Genomic DNA, 20,040 nt, shown 5'->3' with positions numbered 1-20,040 from the left:
CGGTTCACCACCCTCTAAGTGAAGAGGTTTTTCTTAATCTCAGTTTGAAATGGCCACCCCGCATCCTGAGACCTGACCCCTTGTTTTGGACAACCCACCACCCCCCAGCCGGAAGAAATGGCATCCTTGCATCCAGTCTGTCCAACCCTATCAGAATTTTATACGTTTCAATGAGAACCCTTTGCATTCTTATAAATTCCACTGAATACAGGCCTAGTCAACCAAATACTCTTCATATGACAATCCTGCCATCCCAGGTATCAATTTGTTGAACCTTCGCTGCACTTCCTCAATGGCATATATATCCTTTCTTAGATAAGGAGACCAAACCTGCGCACAATACTTCAGGTGTGGTCTCACCAAGGCCCTGTACAGTTGCAGTAAGACTTCCTTGTACCTGTACCCAAATCCTCTTGGAATGAAGGCCAGCATACTATTTGCCTTCCTAACTGCTTGTTGCACCTACATGCTTGTTTTCAGTGGCCGTTGTGTTCAGTCACCCAAGTACCTTTGTACGACATTTCCCAATTTGTCACCCTCTAAATAACAGTCTGCCATTCTGTTTCTCCATCCAAAGTGGATATTTTCACATTTACTCTCATTATACTGAATGTTCGACATATTTGCCCACTCACTCAACTTAACTCGAAGTTACCTTGAAGCCTGAAGCCTCAACATCCTCCTCACCATTCATGTCCCCATCAAGTTTTGTGTCATCAGCAAACTTGGATGTATTACTTTTGGTCCCCTCATCTAAATCATGTGTATTGTGAATAGCTGGGGAGAAGGGAAGCAGCCAACTAGTCAGTTTTCTGCCTGGGCTATGTGTGAATCACTCCTCTGGAAGAGATATCAGTCTCTGACAGCACAATTCCCCATTCACCAACAGTCTTATTCCTTACCTCCCTCTGTCACTGACCACCTTACAGTGTCACCTTGCCACAAAAAAAAATAAAAGCCACCGTAAAATAAGCATCTGAAACCAACTTTATAAATGAAATCATAAACCATTTAAAACATAAACCAGTCATTGCTGTGCATTCCCTTTGTGTCTTTCTTCCATGAACCTTTTTCCTCGTGGCTCCTGTACAATGCTACCCCATGGCTGCAGAAGTGGAAGGCTGCAGAGTTTCAATGGCAGATACGATATATCCTTCGTGTTTTTCACGAATCCACCAGGACATCAAGTGTAGCATCAAAAAACATTGGGGCTCACACTCTCCCACATTGCACCATTCTTCAGTGCTTCCCAGGTCAGATCGTCATCTTGCATGATTGCCAGCACCTGTTCCAGTGTCTGCCTTGAAGAGGTTCAGGCTAGATTTTACAGTGCAGGCTAGCTTTAACTGGTACTAGCAAGTATCAATCAAGTTCCCCTGCTGTTGCATGTAGTAAATTAACATTGTGGTTGGCACTGGCTTCACACACAAATCATTATAATGAGCACGCAGTAGGAAGTTAGTGTGCCGACTGCATCTCAAACAACTGATATGGGTGATCGCACACCACAATCCCAATAACAGTTTTGAGGAGTTGTATAATTTAGCTCCCACTGGTGTCTCAGTTCTTAAAAACAATGTGAAAGACCCAAGTCTGTACTTGAAAAGTACAGAATGACAAGATATGTGTGCAAGACGTAATTCGGCAAGACTAAACTAGCGTTTTTGAATCTTAATGACTCTAGGAGGATCACAAGATTGGGAAAGGAAAAAAATGTCAAGAGAGCATTTACCGGTGTGAGAACAGCATTTAATTTTAGCTTACCTTTGGACTCTATGAGTGTAATTCTCCAGCCTTTTTACGCTCTCATTCGAGCAAAACGATGCCGGAGAATAGCAGGAACCGCGCTCGACGCAAAACAGTTTGCGATGCATCCGGCCTGCTCCCATAGGCGGAATCAAGATCATACCATAGCGTGGCGAGAAACCAATTATCTCCACTTAAGTCTCATTTCCATACAATTAATGGGAGCCACCCCATATCCAAGGGCCTGCCGTCATTCAGCGGCCTCCCCAGCAAGTGGTCATTCTGGCGCCGATTAGTACTTCTTTTGAAAAACGTGAACCCTGGCGGAAGGACTGCTGGACCCTAGGAGGTGAGTAGCTATCTCTGCTCACAGACAAGGAGCCTGGGGGCGATGGGCTTGTCATCCAAGTGCTCAACAGGGGGTGGGGGAGCCCCACTGGGGGTAGGGGACCCACCAGGGGTGGGCCAACATGGGAGGATGCGGGGGAGGCTCTGGGGGGACAATCGCACATGACACTACCATACCAACCCCTGGATCTGTGTTCCTGTTCCGTGGGCAACCCTTGTCCCTGCCCGTCTGTCCACTGACCACCCATAACCCCCACTGACTGCTGAGGCCTCTGGCCATGCAGGTGAAGGCTATTGCTAATAGAGAATTGGCAATCATAGTTAAGTGACCATTTCACACAACCCAAGTGGATTCCCGTGGGTAGGTGAGCCATGTGGGAGTCATTACCTAGCATCCCAATCACACCTTGATGCCTGGAAACTGTGCATGAACACTGCGGAAGGCAACACTCCACACGCAGCAGCCAACATCCGAACATCCAGGGGATGGGACACAGCTCTGGGGACATGTCAACGGCTGGAGGGTAGGTGAGTGCCACGGTGAGGGTGGAATGCATGGAGAGACGAGCCAAGGGTATGGATGTCAGCCTATTTTGAGGAAGAAAGTGACAGAGGCATCATACTGGTTGTGCACAAAGGTGTTTATTGCGTGAACAATTTCCCCAATGATGCTGCCCCTTCCTTGCCCATCCCCCCTCACCTCCTCCCAACCCCACCCCGCCCCTACCCCCTCACCCTCTGTGATCCTCAATTTACTTTGCCTTCCTAGCTCTCCTGCTGCATGTCAGAGGTGGAGGCAGTCAGTTGCTTACCACATCCCATGGCCTTCGATGCCCAGGCAGGCATCCTCTGGGGGTTCACTTGTCGGTGGCACATGTACAACCGTGCTGCCCTGTTCCGCGTGCTGGCTGTGAGACGCAGCCACATCAGAGGGGTGGAACGCGGGGAGAGCCGGTGGCCACCGTCACCACTCCATGGGACGAGCCGCGTTGGTACTCACTGCTCGGTGCCCTTAGGGCTCTGGGGTTCACTATGGGATGGAGGGGGAGCTGGTTCGAGCCCCGGCTGCCCCTGCGTCATTTGGCTCTGCCAGCCCTGGAGGTTCCCCATGGTCCCCACCATCATGTCCAAACCCTCGGTGATGCTCCTCAGTGACTGGGACATACTCTGCAGCACCTCATCTCTGACTACCCACGACTGGGACAAGCACCGCAGTGCCTCGGCTGTGCCCATCTGAGAACAGGACATGTCCCGCAGAACACCTTCAAGGTCATCTTGGTACTGGGTGACATCCCCCAGCGAGACGAACATTCTGTCGAGACCCTCAGCCATGGCCGTCACCGACTATGCAACGCCTTGGCCACCTTCACGAATGGTGCCAACATTGTGCACCAGGCTTTCCACTGCGGTCACCATCCCAAGCAGTGTTGGCCTCGGTGCCACACCTTGCCGGCGCCATCTTCTGTGCCCATAGCCTCTGGTACTCCTCCAATTGGCTACAGACCTGCTGGAAAATCGCTGACATCTCCCTCTGAATGTCCTGGGTGCACCCTAACATCTCCCATCAGCTCCAGAAAACCCTCTTCCACACGCTCAGCATCAGGCTGGGATCCTTTGGGTCCTGGGATCCAGCAGACCTTCGAATGCTGTCTCAACGGGGGGTTCCTGCCTTCACCTGATCTGCATCAGCGACATTTGTGGTGCTCACCAGATTGAGCCCCAGAAACCTGACCACTAACATTTCCCATCGAGATGTGTATATCTGCGCTGGTGGGGGGTGGGGATGACAGCTGTGATGCCTCGATCATGTCTTCCTCGGTGCTTCCCTCCGAGGGTGTTCTCCGGCAATTCTCCTGCAAGAGTGGAGAGGGTGCAACCCAGGATGGGCCAGCACCGTCGGCTGGAGGACCTGCGGAGAATGGACATGTGGTCAGTGGGAGGGATGGGTCAGTCAGTAAGGCAATAACAACTCGCGTTTGACAGGTCCTCCAGGTGGAGCCCATTGGTTCCTCACCTCTGCGGCGTCTGTCAGCTTCTGCATTTGTGATCCTTCTGTCCTCGGCCATCCCAGTCACCTCCAAGGTTTGTTCCTTGAAGGAGGTGAGGATTCTTATGTCTGGCATCCCACCGCCAGTCTGGGCCCTTTGTTGACGGCTGTGGGGGAACTTTTCCTGAGAAGATACAGAGAGAGCATCCTTAGCCACATGCGTGATTCACAGTGGTGGCAGTGGGTGTGTGTAGGAAGGATTGGGGGGGGATTGAAGGGATGGGGGCTGGAGGGGGGATATTGAAGGGAGACTGGGTGAAGGGCGGGTTCGGGGTCGCATGGAGAGTTGAAGGGGCTGGATGCTCGCGTGGAGGTAGAAGGTAGAAATGTCTCGGGGTTGGTGTCTACTCACCCATGCTGCCTGGTGTAAGTCGCTAATCTTTTTCTGGCACTGCAGGACAGTCCTCCTAGTCACAATCTTGGCAAATCGGCTGGCGCGCCTTCATTTGGGGTGAGAACGGTAGCACAGTGGTTAGCACTTTTGTTCACAGCGCCAGGGACCCGGTTTCAATTCCCGCTTGGGTCATTATCTGTGCAGAGTCTGCATGTTCTCCCCGTGTCTGCGTGGGTTTCCTCCGGGTGCTCCAGTTTCCTCTCACAAATCCTGAAAGACGTGCTATTAGGTGAATTGGACATTCAGAATTCTCCCTCAGTGTACCCGAACAGGCGCCGGAATGAGACAACTCGGGGATTTTCACAGTAACTTCAATGCAGTGTTAATGTAAGTCTACTTGTGAAACTAATAAAGATTATTATTAACATTAGAAGCCCGTGAGGCCTCGTTAAGTGGACCAACTAGCGTTGAATAGCGTTGCCGGCCTCGTTGGGCCGAGCGCCGGGACTCTCGTTGCAGTTCCAGCTCGCTACCACACTTAGAAATCTTTCTGGAGAATCCCACCCAATAATAATGCAACAGTTCAGCTCTTGGTATGAAAGCAGAGTCAAACCTTCTAAAATGCAGATTTAACATAGTGGAGATGGTACTGTTTGAGGTTCAAGGTGAAGTTAGAGGTGATAACAAGACCAAGAACACCAAGGCATGAAGAATAAATGGTGGAGTCATCACAAGTTCAGATGGATATTTTATCACTCGTAAGTCTAACCAAGAGTTATACAAAGGTTTTCTTTGAAGGATTGATCAGAACAGGTGTTGGAATTTCCTCAACGCTTTTCCAGCTCCATTGCTGCAACTTCGCTGCAAGCGATATTAGCCTGACTCGCGTAAAATGCATCAACTCACATAAAAGTTGCTCCACCTAAGTTACAATAGCAGAACAGTTGTAGTTTCAAGCAAATTCACGATCAATACTGTTGCTACCTTATTGGTTGGCTTTGTGAGAATCAAGATCTTGTGGTTGAGCTATTGCATTGCAGGAGGGCTGATGGCTTTGTGTGCTTGAGGCATGCGATCAGAAACAAGCTGATGAATTTAGAATGGAATCGTTGTCAAAAATATAGGCAACACCAAAGGATAAATGAAGGGAGCCTTTTATGTGAAGAAGGAACAGAGAAGAAGAGGGAGACCCCTGGGCAGTTCCTAAATTGATGGGAAAGGAATCAGCTCTAAGGCAGGGTGATTTAAAAGCAAACTTTATTGCCATGAAGGTAGCTTTGATGGGTACAAAGTCTGTTTGTTCTAAATTGCAATGTTAGACCCTGTTAAAGTTTTTCTGAATGTCCAACACAATGACAGATAATTCACTCAAGGGCAGTGTTCCGAAGTTGCCGAACACAGGAAACAAAGTCACTGTTGGAATGGGGAGACAGTAGTGTTGCTGGACTAATAATCCAGAGACCCAGGGTAATGCTCTGAGGCATGGCAGATGGTGCAATTTGAATTCAATAAAAATCCTGCAATTAAAAGTCTCATGATGACCATGAAACACCTGTCAATCTGACTCACTAATGAAGGAAATCTGTCATCCTTACCTGGTCTGGCCTACATTTAACTCCAGACCAGTAGCGATGCGGTTGACTCTTAAATGCCCTCAGGGATGGGCAATAAATACTGTCACAGCCAATGATGCCCACATTCCATAAACAAATAACAAATAAACAAGAAATGGGGCTGCTGAAAACCATGTTGGAATTATAGACTTAGCCACACCATTCAAGGCATTGAATAATTTAAGAGCAGCACACACCTGCATGTTTGGATTTAGAATGTTTTTGTCTGGTAAATTGCTGGAAGTAGGAAATGATGGTCCAGATCTTCTGGTCAGTAGCAGCTGGGTGCATTTGGGAATAGTGTGGTCAGGTCAGGGGATGGGGGAGGGGGGTGGGGGGGGGCTATTATGGCCAGGCTAATCAGGTCAGGTTGAGGATAGTCAGGACGGATCAGGGGTGGGCAGGAGGGATAGTCAGGTCGGGAGGAATAATCAGGTCAGGTTGGGGGGGCGGGGCGATAATAGATTAGGAGGTACAATCGGGTCGGGTCAGGGGGTATAGTTGGGTCAGGAGTGATAGGCGGGGAGGAGGGTGGTGGCAGTTGGGTTGGTAGGGGGAGTGTGGGGTAGCTGGGTCGGGTCGGGTCGGGATGGGGAGACAGTTGAGTCCGGTCATTGGATCTAGAGTAGTGGGATAAAAACAGAATTGAAAAAACTCAGCAGGTCTGGCAACATCTATGAAGAGAGAAACAGAGTTAATATTTCGAGTGCATGTAACTTCTTCAGAGCTAAATAGAGGGAGAAACATGATGGATTTTGTACAGTTTAACAGGGGGTGGAGCAGGTGGAGCAAAACAGGAAGTCAGGAAAAGGTGGGAGCTCAGGAGAGATTTAACAAGATGTGACAAAGATGTCATGGGCACAAGACAAAGGAGTGTTAAAGTTTAAAGATAGTAGCTTAAAGGTAAGATATCAGAATATATTACCAGCTGAACAAGGGCCAGCACTCTGTGAAAACAAAACAAAGTACCTGGAGAGGTAACAATATTTAAACTTTTAAAAACTGATATAATGAGACTTTTAGAATTGTTCTTTCAGTGCCAGAGCGTTGTATTTGGCATTTGAAAAAGGGTACTTTGGGTAAAATAGACAGGATTTAATTTTCTGAAATTAGTTCTGTAGGAATGCGAAAACTTCACACCATTCAATGTATTTTAATAGCGAGATGACATTTTTGGGAAGATAATATAAAAACATCCCACTCAGACAGCAATTTGGGAATTTATAGGGTTCAATCAAGCATCTTCCCTTTGCCTGAAGTTGCTGTTACATTTGGGCATAAATATTGAAGAATGCCATAGGTCTCATGGTTAGTTTGATAGCAAATGATGGTTCACTGGTAACAAGACAGTACTATTTTATGAGGGATACGATAAGCAGAAGCAAATTTCCAAGGTGCCCGAAAGAAAAGGAAAGGACACCGAGCAATGATAAATCAAATTGTAGATATCTTGAATATGATAAGAAAGATAGCATCGGGCCCAGAGGTCTTGGAGACGGGAACAGATGATTGGAAAGAGCTGGGAGGAGTAAATTTACTGTTAGTCATAATGATAAAATAGATTGGGGGGAAATTCTTCATGAGGGTGATCAAAACAGAGTTGAATGAGAAAGGGAAGTCAAATAGATCAGCTTTTTCTTTAGGACTGTCTGTAATTATGACACAAAGTGGAGGAGAAATGAATAAGGGCAAAGTTACAAGAGATTGCCTTGTCAAGGGATCTGAAGGAATGACGAGTGGAGGGCGGAATACAGTTATAATGCTCTTGTTCAAAATGTTTCATGTCACAGCTCCAAGTGCCTTCAAAGATAATGCAATCAAAGATGGAGTTGGGTCAGGATGTTTAAAACCGATCATAATTCCAGATACAAAAAGCGGAGTCCTAATGAGAGGCGGCAGAATCACTGGTATAAAATGAGACAAGATGCAAAACAAGGCATGATGGGTTTACAAAGCATGACATTTAGAGATAGCTGTGAGAAGTGGGACAGTACTTTTTATGCCGATACAGTGCAAGGACTAAGAATTAGAGGTAATGAAAGGTTTGAGAAATTAGTTGAATTATTGGGATGATCAAAGGCAGGTTGGTTAGCGAACTATTTAAGTTAATTCATTGGAAAGACAGAATTGAGATTTGAAGAGTGTTGTGGATCTGGATACCTATAAATTCAAGCAAGAGGGCATAGCATTTGTAACAAATATACTTTTAAACATTAGCAATGGCTGTGAAAAATTGAAAATCTTTAGTAAGTATTAGCACCATATTGAAGATGACACAGGCGACACGGCAGCACAGTGGTTAACACTGTTGTTTCACAGCACCAGGGTCCCAGGTTCGATTCCCAGCTTGGGTCACTGTCTGTGCAGAGTCTGCACGTTCTCTCTGTGTCTGCGTGGGTTTCCTCCGGGTGCTCCGGTTTCCTCCCACAAGTCCCGAAAGATATGCTGTTAGGTAATTTGGATATTCTGAATTCTCCCTCTGTGTACCCAAACAAGCGCTGTAATGTGGCGACTAGGGGATTTTCACAGTAACTTCATTGCAGTGTTAATGTAAGCTTACTTGTGACAATAAAGATTATTATTATACAAGAAAACATAATGGACTGCAACCTTGAGATATGAAAGTGCCCAACAGATACACCAAATAGTAAAAACACCCATCCAATTATGAATTGCATGGGTCATTCAGTAAAAATGATTTTGTTTTTTAATAATGGCCCATATTGTCTTTGGCGTTCTGTCTGCTACAACATTTTTGCAGCTTCTAATTTGCTCAATGAACATCGGTGTCACATTTGACTCTGAGCTGAGCTTCTGTCCCTGTTCTCGCTCCATTACTGATGTACTGTCAATTACCACGAGACGAGAATGGTGAAACAATCGAGGCTTTATTGCACAAGATGTTGTGCCTCCCGCAGCTGGAACCTGATTGGAATCAGCTCAGGAGAGCATACACTTTTTTACACCGCCTGCTGGGCGGAGCCAGCAGGCAGGGATTTACCGTCATACCTGTAATATACGGGCAGGGCCGTAATACATACAACATACCACTAGTGTCTACCACATTCACCCCCTGTTAAAATAAAAGTCCGGCGGGGGTGACAAAAACATTACAGATTAAGTCTGTCGGGGGCTTTGACCCTCCGCCGTGATTGCCTCAGTCCTGGTGGTGATGTGGGCGCCGACGTGGTCACCTGCACTCTGGGAGGGTATTGTCCTCGTCACCCCTGAGTGAATCCAGTGGGAGGATGGATCCCGCTGGGGTGGGGGCTGCGGTGAGGTTTGCTGGCGCCGGGGTGAATGAGGCAACCCGGGGGGCGCGGTGTCAGGTCGGGGGTCGTGGGTGTGGACCTAGCGGGTGCCAGGTCCCAGAGGGAGACTGTGTCCTGGCGCCCGTCGGGGTGTGCCACGTTGGCGTATTGTGGGTTTGCATGTAGGAGGTGGACTTTCTCGACCAAGGGGTCTGATTTATGACTCCACTCATGCTTCCGGAGGAGGACGGGTCCAGGAACTGTCAGTCATGTTGGGCAAGGCAAACACACGTTCGTGAGGGGTCTCATTAGTGGCGGTGCAGAGGAGCGACCGGATGGAGTGTAGCGTGTCGGGGAGGACCTCCTGCCAGCGGGAGACCGGGAGATTTTTAGACGCAGGGCCAGCAGGACGGCCTTCCAGACCGTCCCGTTCTCCCTCTCCACCTGCCCATTTCCCCGGAGGTTGGAGCTGGTCGTCCTGCTCGAGGCGATGCCCTTGCTGAGCAGGAACTGGCACAGCTCATCGCTCATGAAAGAGGATCCCCGATCGCTGTGGATGTAGGTGGGGAAACCGAACAGAGTGAAGATACGGTGCAGGGCTTTGATAACCGTGGCAGAAGTCATGTCGGGGAATGGGATGGCGAAAGGGAACCGGGAGTACTCGTCAATTACGGTGAGGAAGTACACCTTGCGGTCGGTGGAGGGGAGGGGCCCTTTGAAGTACATGCTGAGGCGTTCAAAGGGGCGGAAGGCCTTCACCAGATGAGCTCTATCTGGCCAGTAGAAGTGCGGCTTGCACTCTGCACAGACTTGGCAGTCTCTAGTGACGGTCCTGACCTCCTCAATGGAGTAGGGCAGGTTGCGGGCCTTGACAAAACGGACGAACCGGGTGACCCCCGTGTGGCAGAGGTCATAGTGGAGAGCCCGGAGTCGGTCCACTTGTGTGCTGGCACATGTACCGCGGGATAGGGCATCAGGGGGCTCGTTGAGCTTCCCCAGGCTGATGGCTGAGCGGTTGGTGCGGAACACGCATTTCTCTTTATTGTATGTGCGGTATGGAGGAATCTTTGGAGGTTTGCGTCATGGTCCTGCTGATCCTGGCCGCAGATGATGACCAGGTTATCTAGGTACGGGAAGGTGGCCCGCAGCCCATACTGGTCAACCATTCGGTCCATCTCGCGCTGGAAGACCGAGACCCCATTGGTGACGCCTGATGCACGATCAATGACCACTAAAGTGAGGTTGTAGTCCAACTGAGGCTTGAATAAGCTAGATGTTTCCCCCAGCAGCTCAGGGACAGAATGAGGGCTGCTGGGGCGGCACGGGTTCTTATACCCCGCCCGTTATACCCCGGGAATGTTGCCCGTAAACTGTACCAGTCAACTATTCGGTCCATCTCGCGCTGGAAGACCGAGACCCCTTTAGTGACACCAAAGGGAACCCTTAAGAAGTGATAGAGCCGCCCTTCTGCTTCGAAGGCAGTGTATTTGCGGTCACTAGTGCGGATGGGAAGCTGGTGGTAGGCGGACTTGAGATCCACCGTGGAGAAGACCTTATAATGCACGATCCTGTTTACCAGGTCGGATATGCGGTGGGGAGGGTACGCGTCCAGCTGCGTAAACCTGTTGATGGTCTGACTGTAGTCGATGACCATCCTATGCTTCTCCCCGGTCTTTACCACCACTACTTGAGCTCTGCAGGGGCTTCAATGACCCCTTCCCTCAGTAGCCTTTGGACCTCTGACCTGATAAAGGTCCAGTCCTGGGCACTGTAGCGTCTGCTCCTGGTGGCGACGGGTTTGCAATCCGGGGTGAGGTTCGCAAACAGGGAAGGCGGGTCGACCTTAAGGGTCGCGAGGCCGCAGACAGTAAGGGGGGGGGGGGGTATAGGGCCGCCGAATTGGAAGGTCAGACTTTGAAGGTTACACTGGAAGTCTAAACCCAGGAGTGTAGCCGCGCAGAGTTGGGGAAGGACGTAGAGATCAAAATTTTTGAACTCCCTTCCATGGACTTTGAGGTTTGCTACACAAAAACCCTTTATCTCCACTGAATGGGAACCTGAGGCCAGGGAGATTTTTTGATTAACAGGGTGGATGAGGAGGGAACAGCGCCTTGTGTCGGGGTGTGTGAAGCTCTCCGTGCTCCCAGAGTCTATTTGGCAGGACGTTTCATGCCCGTTGATGAAAACGGTCGTCGTAGCGGTTGAGAGTGTTCGAGGTCAAGACTGATCCAGGGTCACCAAGGCCAATCGCAGTAGTTGGGAATTCTGTTCAGGCAGTGTGTGGTCGGCCGAGCTGGGGTCCTGGGGGTTCATCCAAGATGGCGTCGCACATGGCCGGTGGTGCACAATATGGCGGCGCCCATCCCTCAAGCGTGGCATCCGCGGAACAAGATGGCGGCGCCCGGGGTCTGCACGTGGCCCTGGGATATGGGGATGGCGGCGACCGCTGGCCGCATGGGGCCCATGGAGAACTTTGTGGTGGCGGTCCGCATTCGCCGCTGGAGACCGTGGCCACCGCTCGGGCCTTACATACCCCCACAAAATGGCCCTTTTTGCCGCATCTCTTGCAGGCGGATGCGTGGGCCAGGCAACGCTGGCGGGGGTGCTTGGCCTGCCCGCGAAAGTATCAGCGGGGCCCCTCGGGTTTGCCAGGCCGCCTTTCAGCGCAGGCCTGTGGGGGAACGGGTGAAGTCTCGGGGTCATCCACTGCGGGGTTCCACGCTGCCCAGGGAGCTGCCGCACGGCCGGGAACGTAGGCACGGGCGTTCTTGGAGGCCACGTCCAGAGAGCCTGCAAGGGCCCATGCCTCCCTGAGACCCAGGGTGTCCTTCTCTAACATGCGCTGGCGGATTTGTGACGAAAGCATACCTGCCACGAAAGTGTCCCGGACTAAGAGTTCCGTGTGTTCGATCGCCGAAACTTGCGGGCAGCCACAGCTTCTTCGCAGCACTAGGAGTGCGCGGTAGAATTCCTCCAGGCGTTTGTCGCCTTGTTGCAAGCAGGTGCCGGGCGTAGACCTGGTTTACCAGGCGAATATAGTGTCCTTTTAGCAGCTCAATTGCTGCATTGAAGTCTTCCGCTTCCTCGATGAGGGTGTAAATCTCCGGGCTCACCCTTGAGTGCAGGACGTGCAGTTTCTGCTCTCCCGTGGGTGTGTTTTCGGCCGTCTCGAGCTACCCTTTAAAGCACGCCAGCCAGTGCTTAAAGATTGCCGCTGAGTTCGCTGCGTGGGGGCTAAGTTGCAGACACTCCGGCTTGATTCGGAGCTCCTTCCTTTCTTCTTAAAATTCTAGCTTATTAAATTGATGCACGATCAATGACCACTAAAGCGAGGTTGTAGTCCAACTGAAGGCTTTAATAAGCTAGATGATTCCCCCAGCAGCTCAGGTACAGAATGAGGGCTGCTGGGGCGGCACGGGTTCTTATACCCCGCCTATCAAGGCGGAGGAATTATACACTCTAGCCAATAGCAAGCATACAGGTTCTACCAATGGTGCTTTAGCCTCTCAGGTACCGTAATACCTATAATACCACAACGCCGAAGGCAACTCTGAGGAAGTGATAGAGGCGGCCATCTGCTTTGAACGCAGTGTATTGGCGGTCCTCCAGGCAGATGGGGAGCTGGTGGTAGGCGGACTTCAAGTCAACTGTAGAGAAGACTCGATACTGCGCAATCTGATTGGGGCTGTTTAGCACAGGGCTAAATCACTGGCTTTGAAAGCAGACCAAGGCAGGCCAGCAGCACGGTTCAATTCCCGTACTAGCCTCCCCGAACAGGCCACAGAATGTGGCGACTAGGGGCTTTTCACAGTAACTTCGTTTGAAGCCTACTTGTGACAATAAGCGATTTTCATTTCATATGCCTGGGAGTGGGTACGCGTCGAGCTGCGTGTACCGGTTGATGGTCTGACTGTAGTCAATGACCATCCTGTGCTTCTCCCCAGTCTTCACCATCACTACTTGAGCTCTCCAGGGGCTGTTGCTGGCCTCAATGATCCCCTCCCGCAGAAGCCATTGGACCTCCGACCTGATGAATGTCCTGGGCACTGTACCGTCTGCTCCTAGTGGCGACGGGTTTGCAGTCCGGGGTGAGGTTCGCAAACAGTGAAGGTGGATCGACATTAAGGGTCGTGAGGCCGCAGACGGTGAGGGGGGGCAGGGGCCCTCCGAATTTCAAAGTAAGGCTTTGGAGATGGCATTGAAAATCCAAGCCGAGTAACAGGGCAGCGCGGAGGTGGGGGAGGACGTAGAGCCTGAAGTTGCTTAACTCTACGCCCTGGACAGTGAGGGTTGCGATACAGTACCCCCGGATTTCAAAGGAATGGGATCCGGAGGCCAGGGAGATTTTCTGGGTGACAGGGTGTACCGGGAGGGAGCAGCGCCTTACTGCAGTGGGGTGGATGAAACTCTCTGTGCTCCCGGAGTCAAAGAGGCAGGTCGTCTCGTGCCCGTTGATCTTCACCGTCGTCATAGCGGTCGCGAGGTTGCGGGCCGAGACTGATCCAGGGTGATGGAGGCGAGCTGCGGAAGATGTTGGGAAGTCCCGGGCTGATCAGCAGTGGTGGTGGTAGCAGTAGGCGGCGAACGGCCAGACGAGCCGGGGTCCTGAGGCGCGGTCCAAAATGGAGCCGAAGATGGCGTCACGGGCACACATGGTGGGCGGCATCAAAGATGGCGGAGGAAAAGATGGCGGCGCCCACGGGGGGTGTAGAAATGCAGGGCCAGGAAACAACGGCGACCAACCGGGCCTGGGAAACAGAAACAAAGTGTCCTTTCTTCCCACACCCGTTGCAGGTCGCGCTCCGCGCCAGGCAGCGCTGCCTTGGGTGTTTGCTTTGTCCACAAAAATAACACTTGGAGCCCCCCAGAGTTGGCTGGCTGCCACGCGGTGCAGGCTTGCCGTGAGCTGGAGTCGGCAGCTGGTGGGGCCCACGATGCCCACGAGGGTGCCGTGCGGTCGGGGGTGTAGGACTCCAGTTTACAGGAGGCCACTTCCAGTGAATTTGCAAGTTGCCTAGTGTCCGCAAGATCGAGTTTACCCCCTTCTAGTAGTCGTTGGCGAACCTATGTGGACTGCATGCCCGTGACATAAGCTTCTCTGATTAAAAGTTTGGTGTGTTGGACTGCTGAAACTGCCTGGCAGTCACAGTTCCTACCGAGGATCTGTAGGGCCCGCAAGAAATCATCCAGAGTCTCCCCGGGGAGTTGCCGTCCTGTGGCCAGGAGGTACCTGGCGTACACTTGGTTCACCGGTTTAACGTAATGTCCCTTTAGGAGCGTCATCGCTTCTGAGTAGGTGGGCGCATCCTGGATGAGGGGGAAACTTTCAGGGCTCACCCGCGAGTAGAAGACTTGGAGCTTCTGTGAGTCCGAGGGTTCTTCAGTGGCTGCTCTGAGGTAGCCTTCGAAGCAGGCTAGCCAGTGGTCGAAGGTAGATGTGGCGTTGGCTGCATGAGGGCTCAGCTGCAGGCGATCAGGCTTGATTAGGAGATCCATCTTTTAAAATCTTGTGCAATAAATTGATGTACCGTCAATTACCACGAGACGAGAATGGTGAAACAATCGAGGCCTTATTGCACAAGATGTTGTGTCTCCCGCAGCTGGGACCAGATTGGAATCAGCACAGGAGAGCACACACTTTCATACGCCGCCTGCTGGGCGGAGCCAGCAGGCAGGGATTTACCGTGGTACCTGTAATATACGTGCAGTGCCATAATACATACAATATACACCAGTGGTGTCTACCACAATCACTCAAAGCAACATTAGGACCATCTATTTCTACCTCCATAACAGCGCCCACCTTTGCTCCTGTCTCAGCTCTTCTACCATCCATTATATTGATATCATTCAAAATTTGCTGCCCGTTTCTTAACTCACACCAATTCCCAATCACCCATCACCCCTCTGCTTGCCAACCTATACTGTCATCCGGTCAAGCAACATCATGATTTTAAAATACTCATCCTCCTTTCCAAATCCTTCCATGCCCTCCTTATCTCTCTAATTTCCTCCAGCCCTACAGCCTTCTGATATTTGTGTTCCTCCAAGTCTGGTCTCTTGAGTATGCCCAACGTTAATTGCTCCACTATTGGTGGCCACTCCTTCAGTTACCTCAACACCAAGCTCTGGAATGCCCTGCCTACAACACTCCACCTCTCTACCCCACTTTCCACCTTCACGACACTCCTTCAAACCGACCTCTTTGCCCAAGTTTTTGGTCATCTGACCTTATCTCTTTATGTGGCTCGGTTCCACGTTTTGCTTTCTGATGCTCTTGTGAAGCACATTGGGACTTTTTATTGCACTAAAGATGCAATATAAATACACAATGTTTCGTAATGTATATTTGCCATTTTCTGATAACGGAACATTGACTTTTGTGCTGGCCTTCCTTCAGTTTAAAAGATTGACGTTATGCCCAGGAGAGAGGATAGTAGAGGAACACATCATTTTTATTGCAAAAGGTATCATGTGCAAGAAAAGCAATGATGCATTTGATGTGATTTGTGTCATGGCGTTTCACTGACAAAAAGGTTCAATACCTTTTTTTAAGGAAGGAAGCCCCGTATTGAAAGAAGTAGTTTGTCAACTATGATAAAATAGCTTTCCAATCTGGTTCAGCTGTCCTGGTCATTAAATGCCAGCCCAGCTAAATGGGTAATTCTAACCACAATATAAACAGCAAATTTTAATCCAAATAACTTCGTCAAGGGGAATATAAATTTGTTTTTGATTTCTTACCGTTTTCTGTGTTCTCAAGCTCTGTGTCAGTAAGGGTGAGTGTAGAATTTGCCCGACTGGATAAGCAGGAGCTTCGTGTTGATTTAGCATTTTGTCCCCAAAGTCTCATTGCATTTTCAGGAGACATGACCCCATCTGTTTCTGTGTCAGCATCAGAGCCTCCGCTTACAGAGTATCCACGGTGTGACAGCCCTAATTCTGTCCGATATCCAGTGACAGGCTGAGGTGTAGCTTCAGTCAGTCCTAACTCCCGCAGGGAAAAATTTGTTCCTAGGAAGCAACGTTCAGTATTTCAGAAAATGTTGAGACTGCCTCTGTACACAAGAGGTGTTTTTCAGTTATGTGAAGCTAAAATTAAGCAGTTCAACCTTGCAGGCAGATTCTTCCCCCAACCCCCAACTCCAACCATTCCTATCTCTTAAATACTTTACATGGAATAAACTTCCTAGCGGCAGAGAGCAGAAAAGATAAGTAACTGAGTTAAACTTTCACCAACATAGATATTCACTGCTGGCCAAAATTATGGCACTTACACAAAGTTCTTATTTCTCATACTAACGCTATTACTTTAAAGCAGTAAAGATTTGTAATGTATTAACATCTTTGAAAGCTGAAGCAATGTCTAGTGAGACGGGCTTACATAGAATTTACAGTGCAGAACGATGCCATTCGGCCCATCGAGTCTGCACCGGCTCTTGGAAAGAGCACCCCACCCAAGGTCAACACCTCCACCCTATCCCCATAATATAAAGAATATTGATTGATTTTCTTTTCAATGCAGGTAGGTGAAGGAACAATTGGTGATAGCTATTGGAAAGTATTTATACTCTATTGGGAACAAAATGCTGTTTAACTGAAAGGGGTGCTTGGAAGTGAGGGGTCATGTGATGAAACCTCTGGGAACATATCAACCCGTAAAGTGAGCTATAATAAATGGCAAGGAGTACAGTTACTCAAATGAAGGACAAAACAAACCTCTCTGTAAAATAAAGCAAACTAGAGCGGGCAAAAAAAATGTAATGTATATAAGCAACAACTGTTTATAAATATGAGGAAAGCCAATAAAAAGATTTTCAAAATAAAATAAATGGCAAGGACAATTCTTGGATAAATGGCGCATTTCCATTGTGGCACACAGCAATTAAAAAGACAATTTATATAACTGGGTAAGAAATACAAGAAAAATGGAAGAAAAAATGTTTGGGCAGTAAAGAGGTGATTCCTAAAATATAGTTCTCCTTGTATAGTTCAAAACAGACTTTATTGCAAGAATGATCTGACAATATAGCAGAGCTGTTGAATAATCACATCACAGAGGGCTTATCCTCAAGGCTGGATTAAGCTGGCAGTTATTAAAAGGGGTTGTAGCTGGCAGCATTGAAGCAACGAATCCGGACATCCCAAGAATCAGCATGAACCTTTGCTGTTCAAATTACATATCCATAATTTGGAAGTGGAAAGAGAGAAAAAAGTGTATAATGGGTTTTGTGAAAGTAAATCAAGCTCAGGGTGATCTCGTGGAAAAACATCGAGACAGATTGGAAAGTTGGGCTGACAAATGATTTTCATCAACAAAATTCCTTATTGACAAGTATAATGATGAGATACAGGACGTGGAAATAACCACTGGAATTATAAATTAAATGATGTTAGGCTTCAGCACAGGAAAAGGAGATCGTGGCAATGCTGGACAGTTCATCAAAATCATTAGCAATCTATGTCAGCAGTAAGTAAGACAAACAAGATCTTAGGCTGATCAGTGGGCTAGACAGCTGGTTTGTGATGCAGAACAAAGCCAGCAGCGTGGGTTCAATTCCCGTACCAGCTTACCCGAACAGGCGCCGGAATGTGGCGATGAGGGGCTTTTTTCACAGTCACTTCATACTTGTGACAAGAAAAGATTATTATTATTATTAAATCACAGGATATGAAAACAAACACAAACAGGGCATTAGTTTGTTCCATGTGGAGTAGTGCATGTACTTCTGGACACATGTTACAAGTAGTTCATTAAGCTACTGGTAAAGGTGCAATAAAGGCCTTTCCATCTGATACTTCACATTAGACACTTCAGCTTCAAGGGCCCACAATGGAGGCTGAACTTGTTTGCAGCAGAGAAGACAAACGTGATTAACAGTTTATTGAGGTATATTATCCTTTCACGAGATTTTGGTTAGGCAGAATTTATTGCCCATTCCAAATTGCTCTTGAGAAGGTGGTGGGTTCTTGAACTGCTACAGTCCATGTGGTGTAGGTACACACACAATGCTGATAGGAAGAGCATTCCAGGATTTTGACCTCATTGCTGTGGAGGAATTAATGGGGCTGAAAGCTGATAAATCCCCAGGGCCTGAGAATCAACATCCCAGGATGCTAAAGGAGGCAGCCATGGAAATGGTGGATGCTTTGTTTGTAATTTTCCAAAATTCTGTAGATTCGGGAACAGTCCCAGCTGAATGGACAGTGGTAAATATAACCCCACTATAAAAGGAGGGAGGGAGAAAACAGGAAAATAGCCTAACATCAGTCGAAGGGAAAATGCTAGTGTCTATTACAAAGGATGTGATGACAGGACAAAGAACAGTACAGATTACGAACAAGCCCTTTGGCACTCCAAGCCTGCGCCGATCACATTTCCTGTCTAAACTAAAACCTTCTGCACTTTTGGGGTCCATCTATTTCCATCCTATTCACATCAAGATACCTCTTAAACGCCGCTATTGTATTGTCTTCCACCACCTCCCCTGGACGGTGTTCCAGGCACTCATCACCCCCTGTGCATAAAACTTTCCTCGCACATCTCCTCTAAACTTTCCCCCTCGCAGCTTAAAATCATGTCCCCAAGTAATTGACTTTTCCAACCTGGGAAAAAGCATCAAACTATCCCCTCTGTCCATGCCAATTCTAATTTTGTAAACCTCTATCCGGTCACCCCTCAGACTGGATCCGGTGAAAACAATCTGAGTTTATCCAACCTCTCCTCATAGCTCATACCCCCCCAGACCAGGCAATATCCTGGTGAACCTCATCTTTACTCTCTCCAAAGCATCCATATCCTTCTGGTAGTGTGGCAACCAGAATTGTACGCAATATTCCAACGTGGCCTAACTAAGATTCTGTACAGCTGCAGCATGACTTGCCAATTTTTATACTCAATGCCTCAACCGACGAAGACAAGCATGCCGCATGCCTTCTTGACTTGCTTATCCACCTTTCAGTGATCTGTGCACCTGTATGCCCAGATCTCTTTGCCTGTCAATACCCCTAAGATTCTACCATTTACTGTATAATTCCCACCTGTATTAGACCTTCCAAAATGCATTACCTCACATTAGTCCAGATTAAACTGCATCTGCCATTTCTCTGCCCAAATCTCCAACCGATCTATATCCTGCTGTATCCACTGACAATCCTCTTCACTATCCGCAACTCCACCAATCTTTGAGTCATCCGCAAACATACTAATCAGACCAACTACATTTTCCTCCAAATCATTTATAATTACTACGAACAAAGGTCCCAGCACTGACCTCTATGGAACACCACTAGTCACAGTCTTCCATTCAGAATAGTACCCTTCCACCACTACCCTCTGTCGTCTATGACTGAGCTAGTTCTGTATCCAATTTAAAGTAAAGTCGACATAGTTCCAGATGACCATAAGCTGCTTTCCCTTTTGAGGGGGAAAGCTGACTGGTGGTGGATCACTGCACCTTTTGCGAGGGTCAAGGCTGAGAAGGTCACGAATAACCTCAGCCAGAATGGAAATGAACCCACGGTTGGCCTTGCTCTGCATCATAAACCAGCTGTCCAGCCAATGAACATAACTGAAAATAGATACTAATAGGACACTTGGAAAATATCAATTAGACAAAGTTAACATGGATTTATGAAAGGGAAATCATGGGGGCGATTTTCCGAGCCCCGCGCCGGGCCGGAGAATCGCCACGACCACGC

The 20,040-nt window shown here is 48.8% G+C and overlaps 1 protein-coding gene across 10 annotated transcripts in view; it reads right to left on the bottom strand.

Moving 5' to 3' along the window:
* Positions 1-20,040, bottom strand: part of tenm4 (teneurin transmembrane protein 4) — a 3,407,721-nt gene that overhangs the window by 634,940 nt on the left and 2,752,741 nt on the right. For 9 of the 10 annotated variants that reach the window (XM_072476554.1, XM_072476555.1, XM_072476556.1 and 6 more), the window contains one exon: positions 16,084-16,353. The exons of the other annotated variant lie outside the window; for it this stretch is intronic. In XM_072476554.1, coding sequence (XP_072332655.1) covers positions 16,084-16,353 — 270 coding nt within the window. The remainder of the gene's footprint in view (positions 1-16,083; positions 16,354-20,040) is intronic. 10 annotated transcript variants of the gene reach the window in all.

The sequence above is a fragment of the Scyliorhinus torazame genome, chromosome 15 (genome assembly GCF_047496885.1).
Source record: "Scyliorhinus torazame isolate Kashiwa2021f chromosome 15, sScyTor2.1, whole genome shotgun sequence".
Lineage (NCBI taxonomy): Eukaryota > Metazoa > Chordata > Chondrichthyes > Carcharhiniformes > Scyliorhinidae > Scyliorhinus > Scyliorhinus torazame.
Note: the sequence above shows the minus strand (reverse complement) of the source record. Positions and strands in the feature narration are given on the sequence as shown.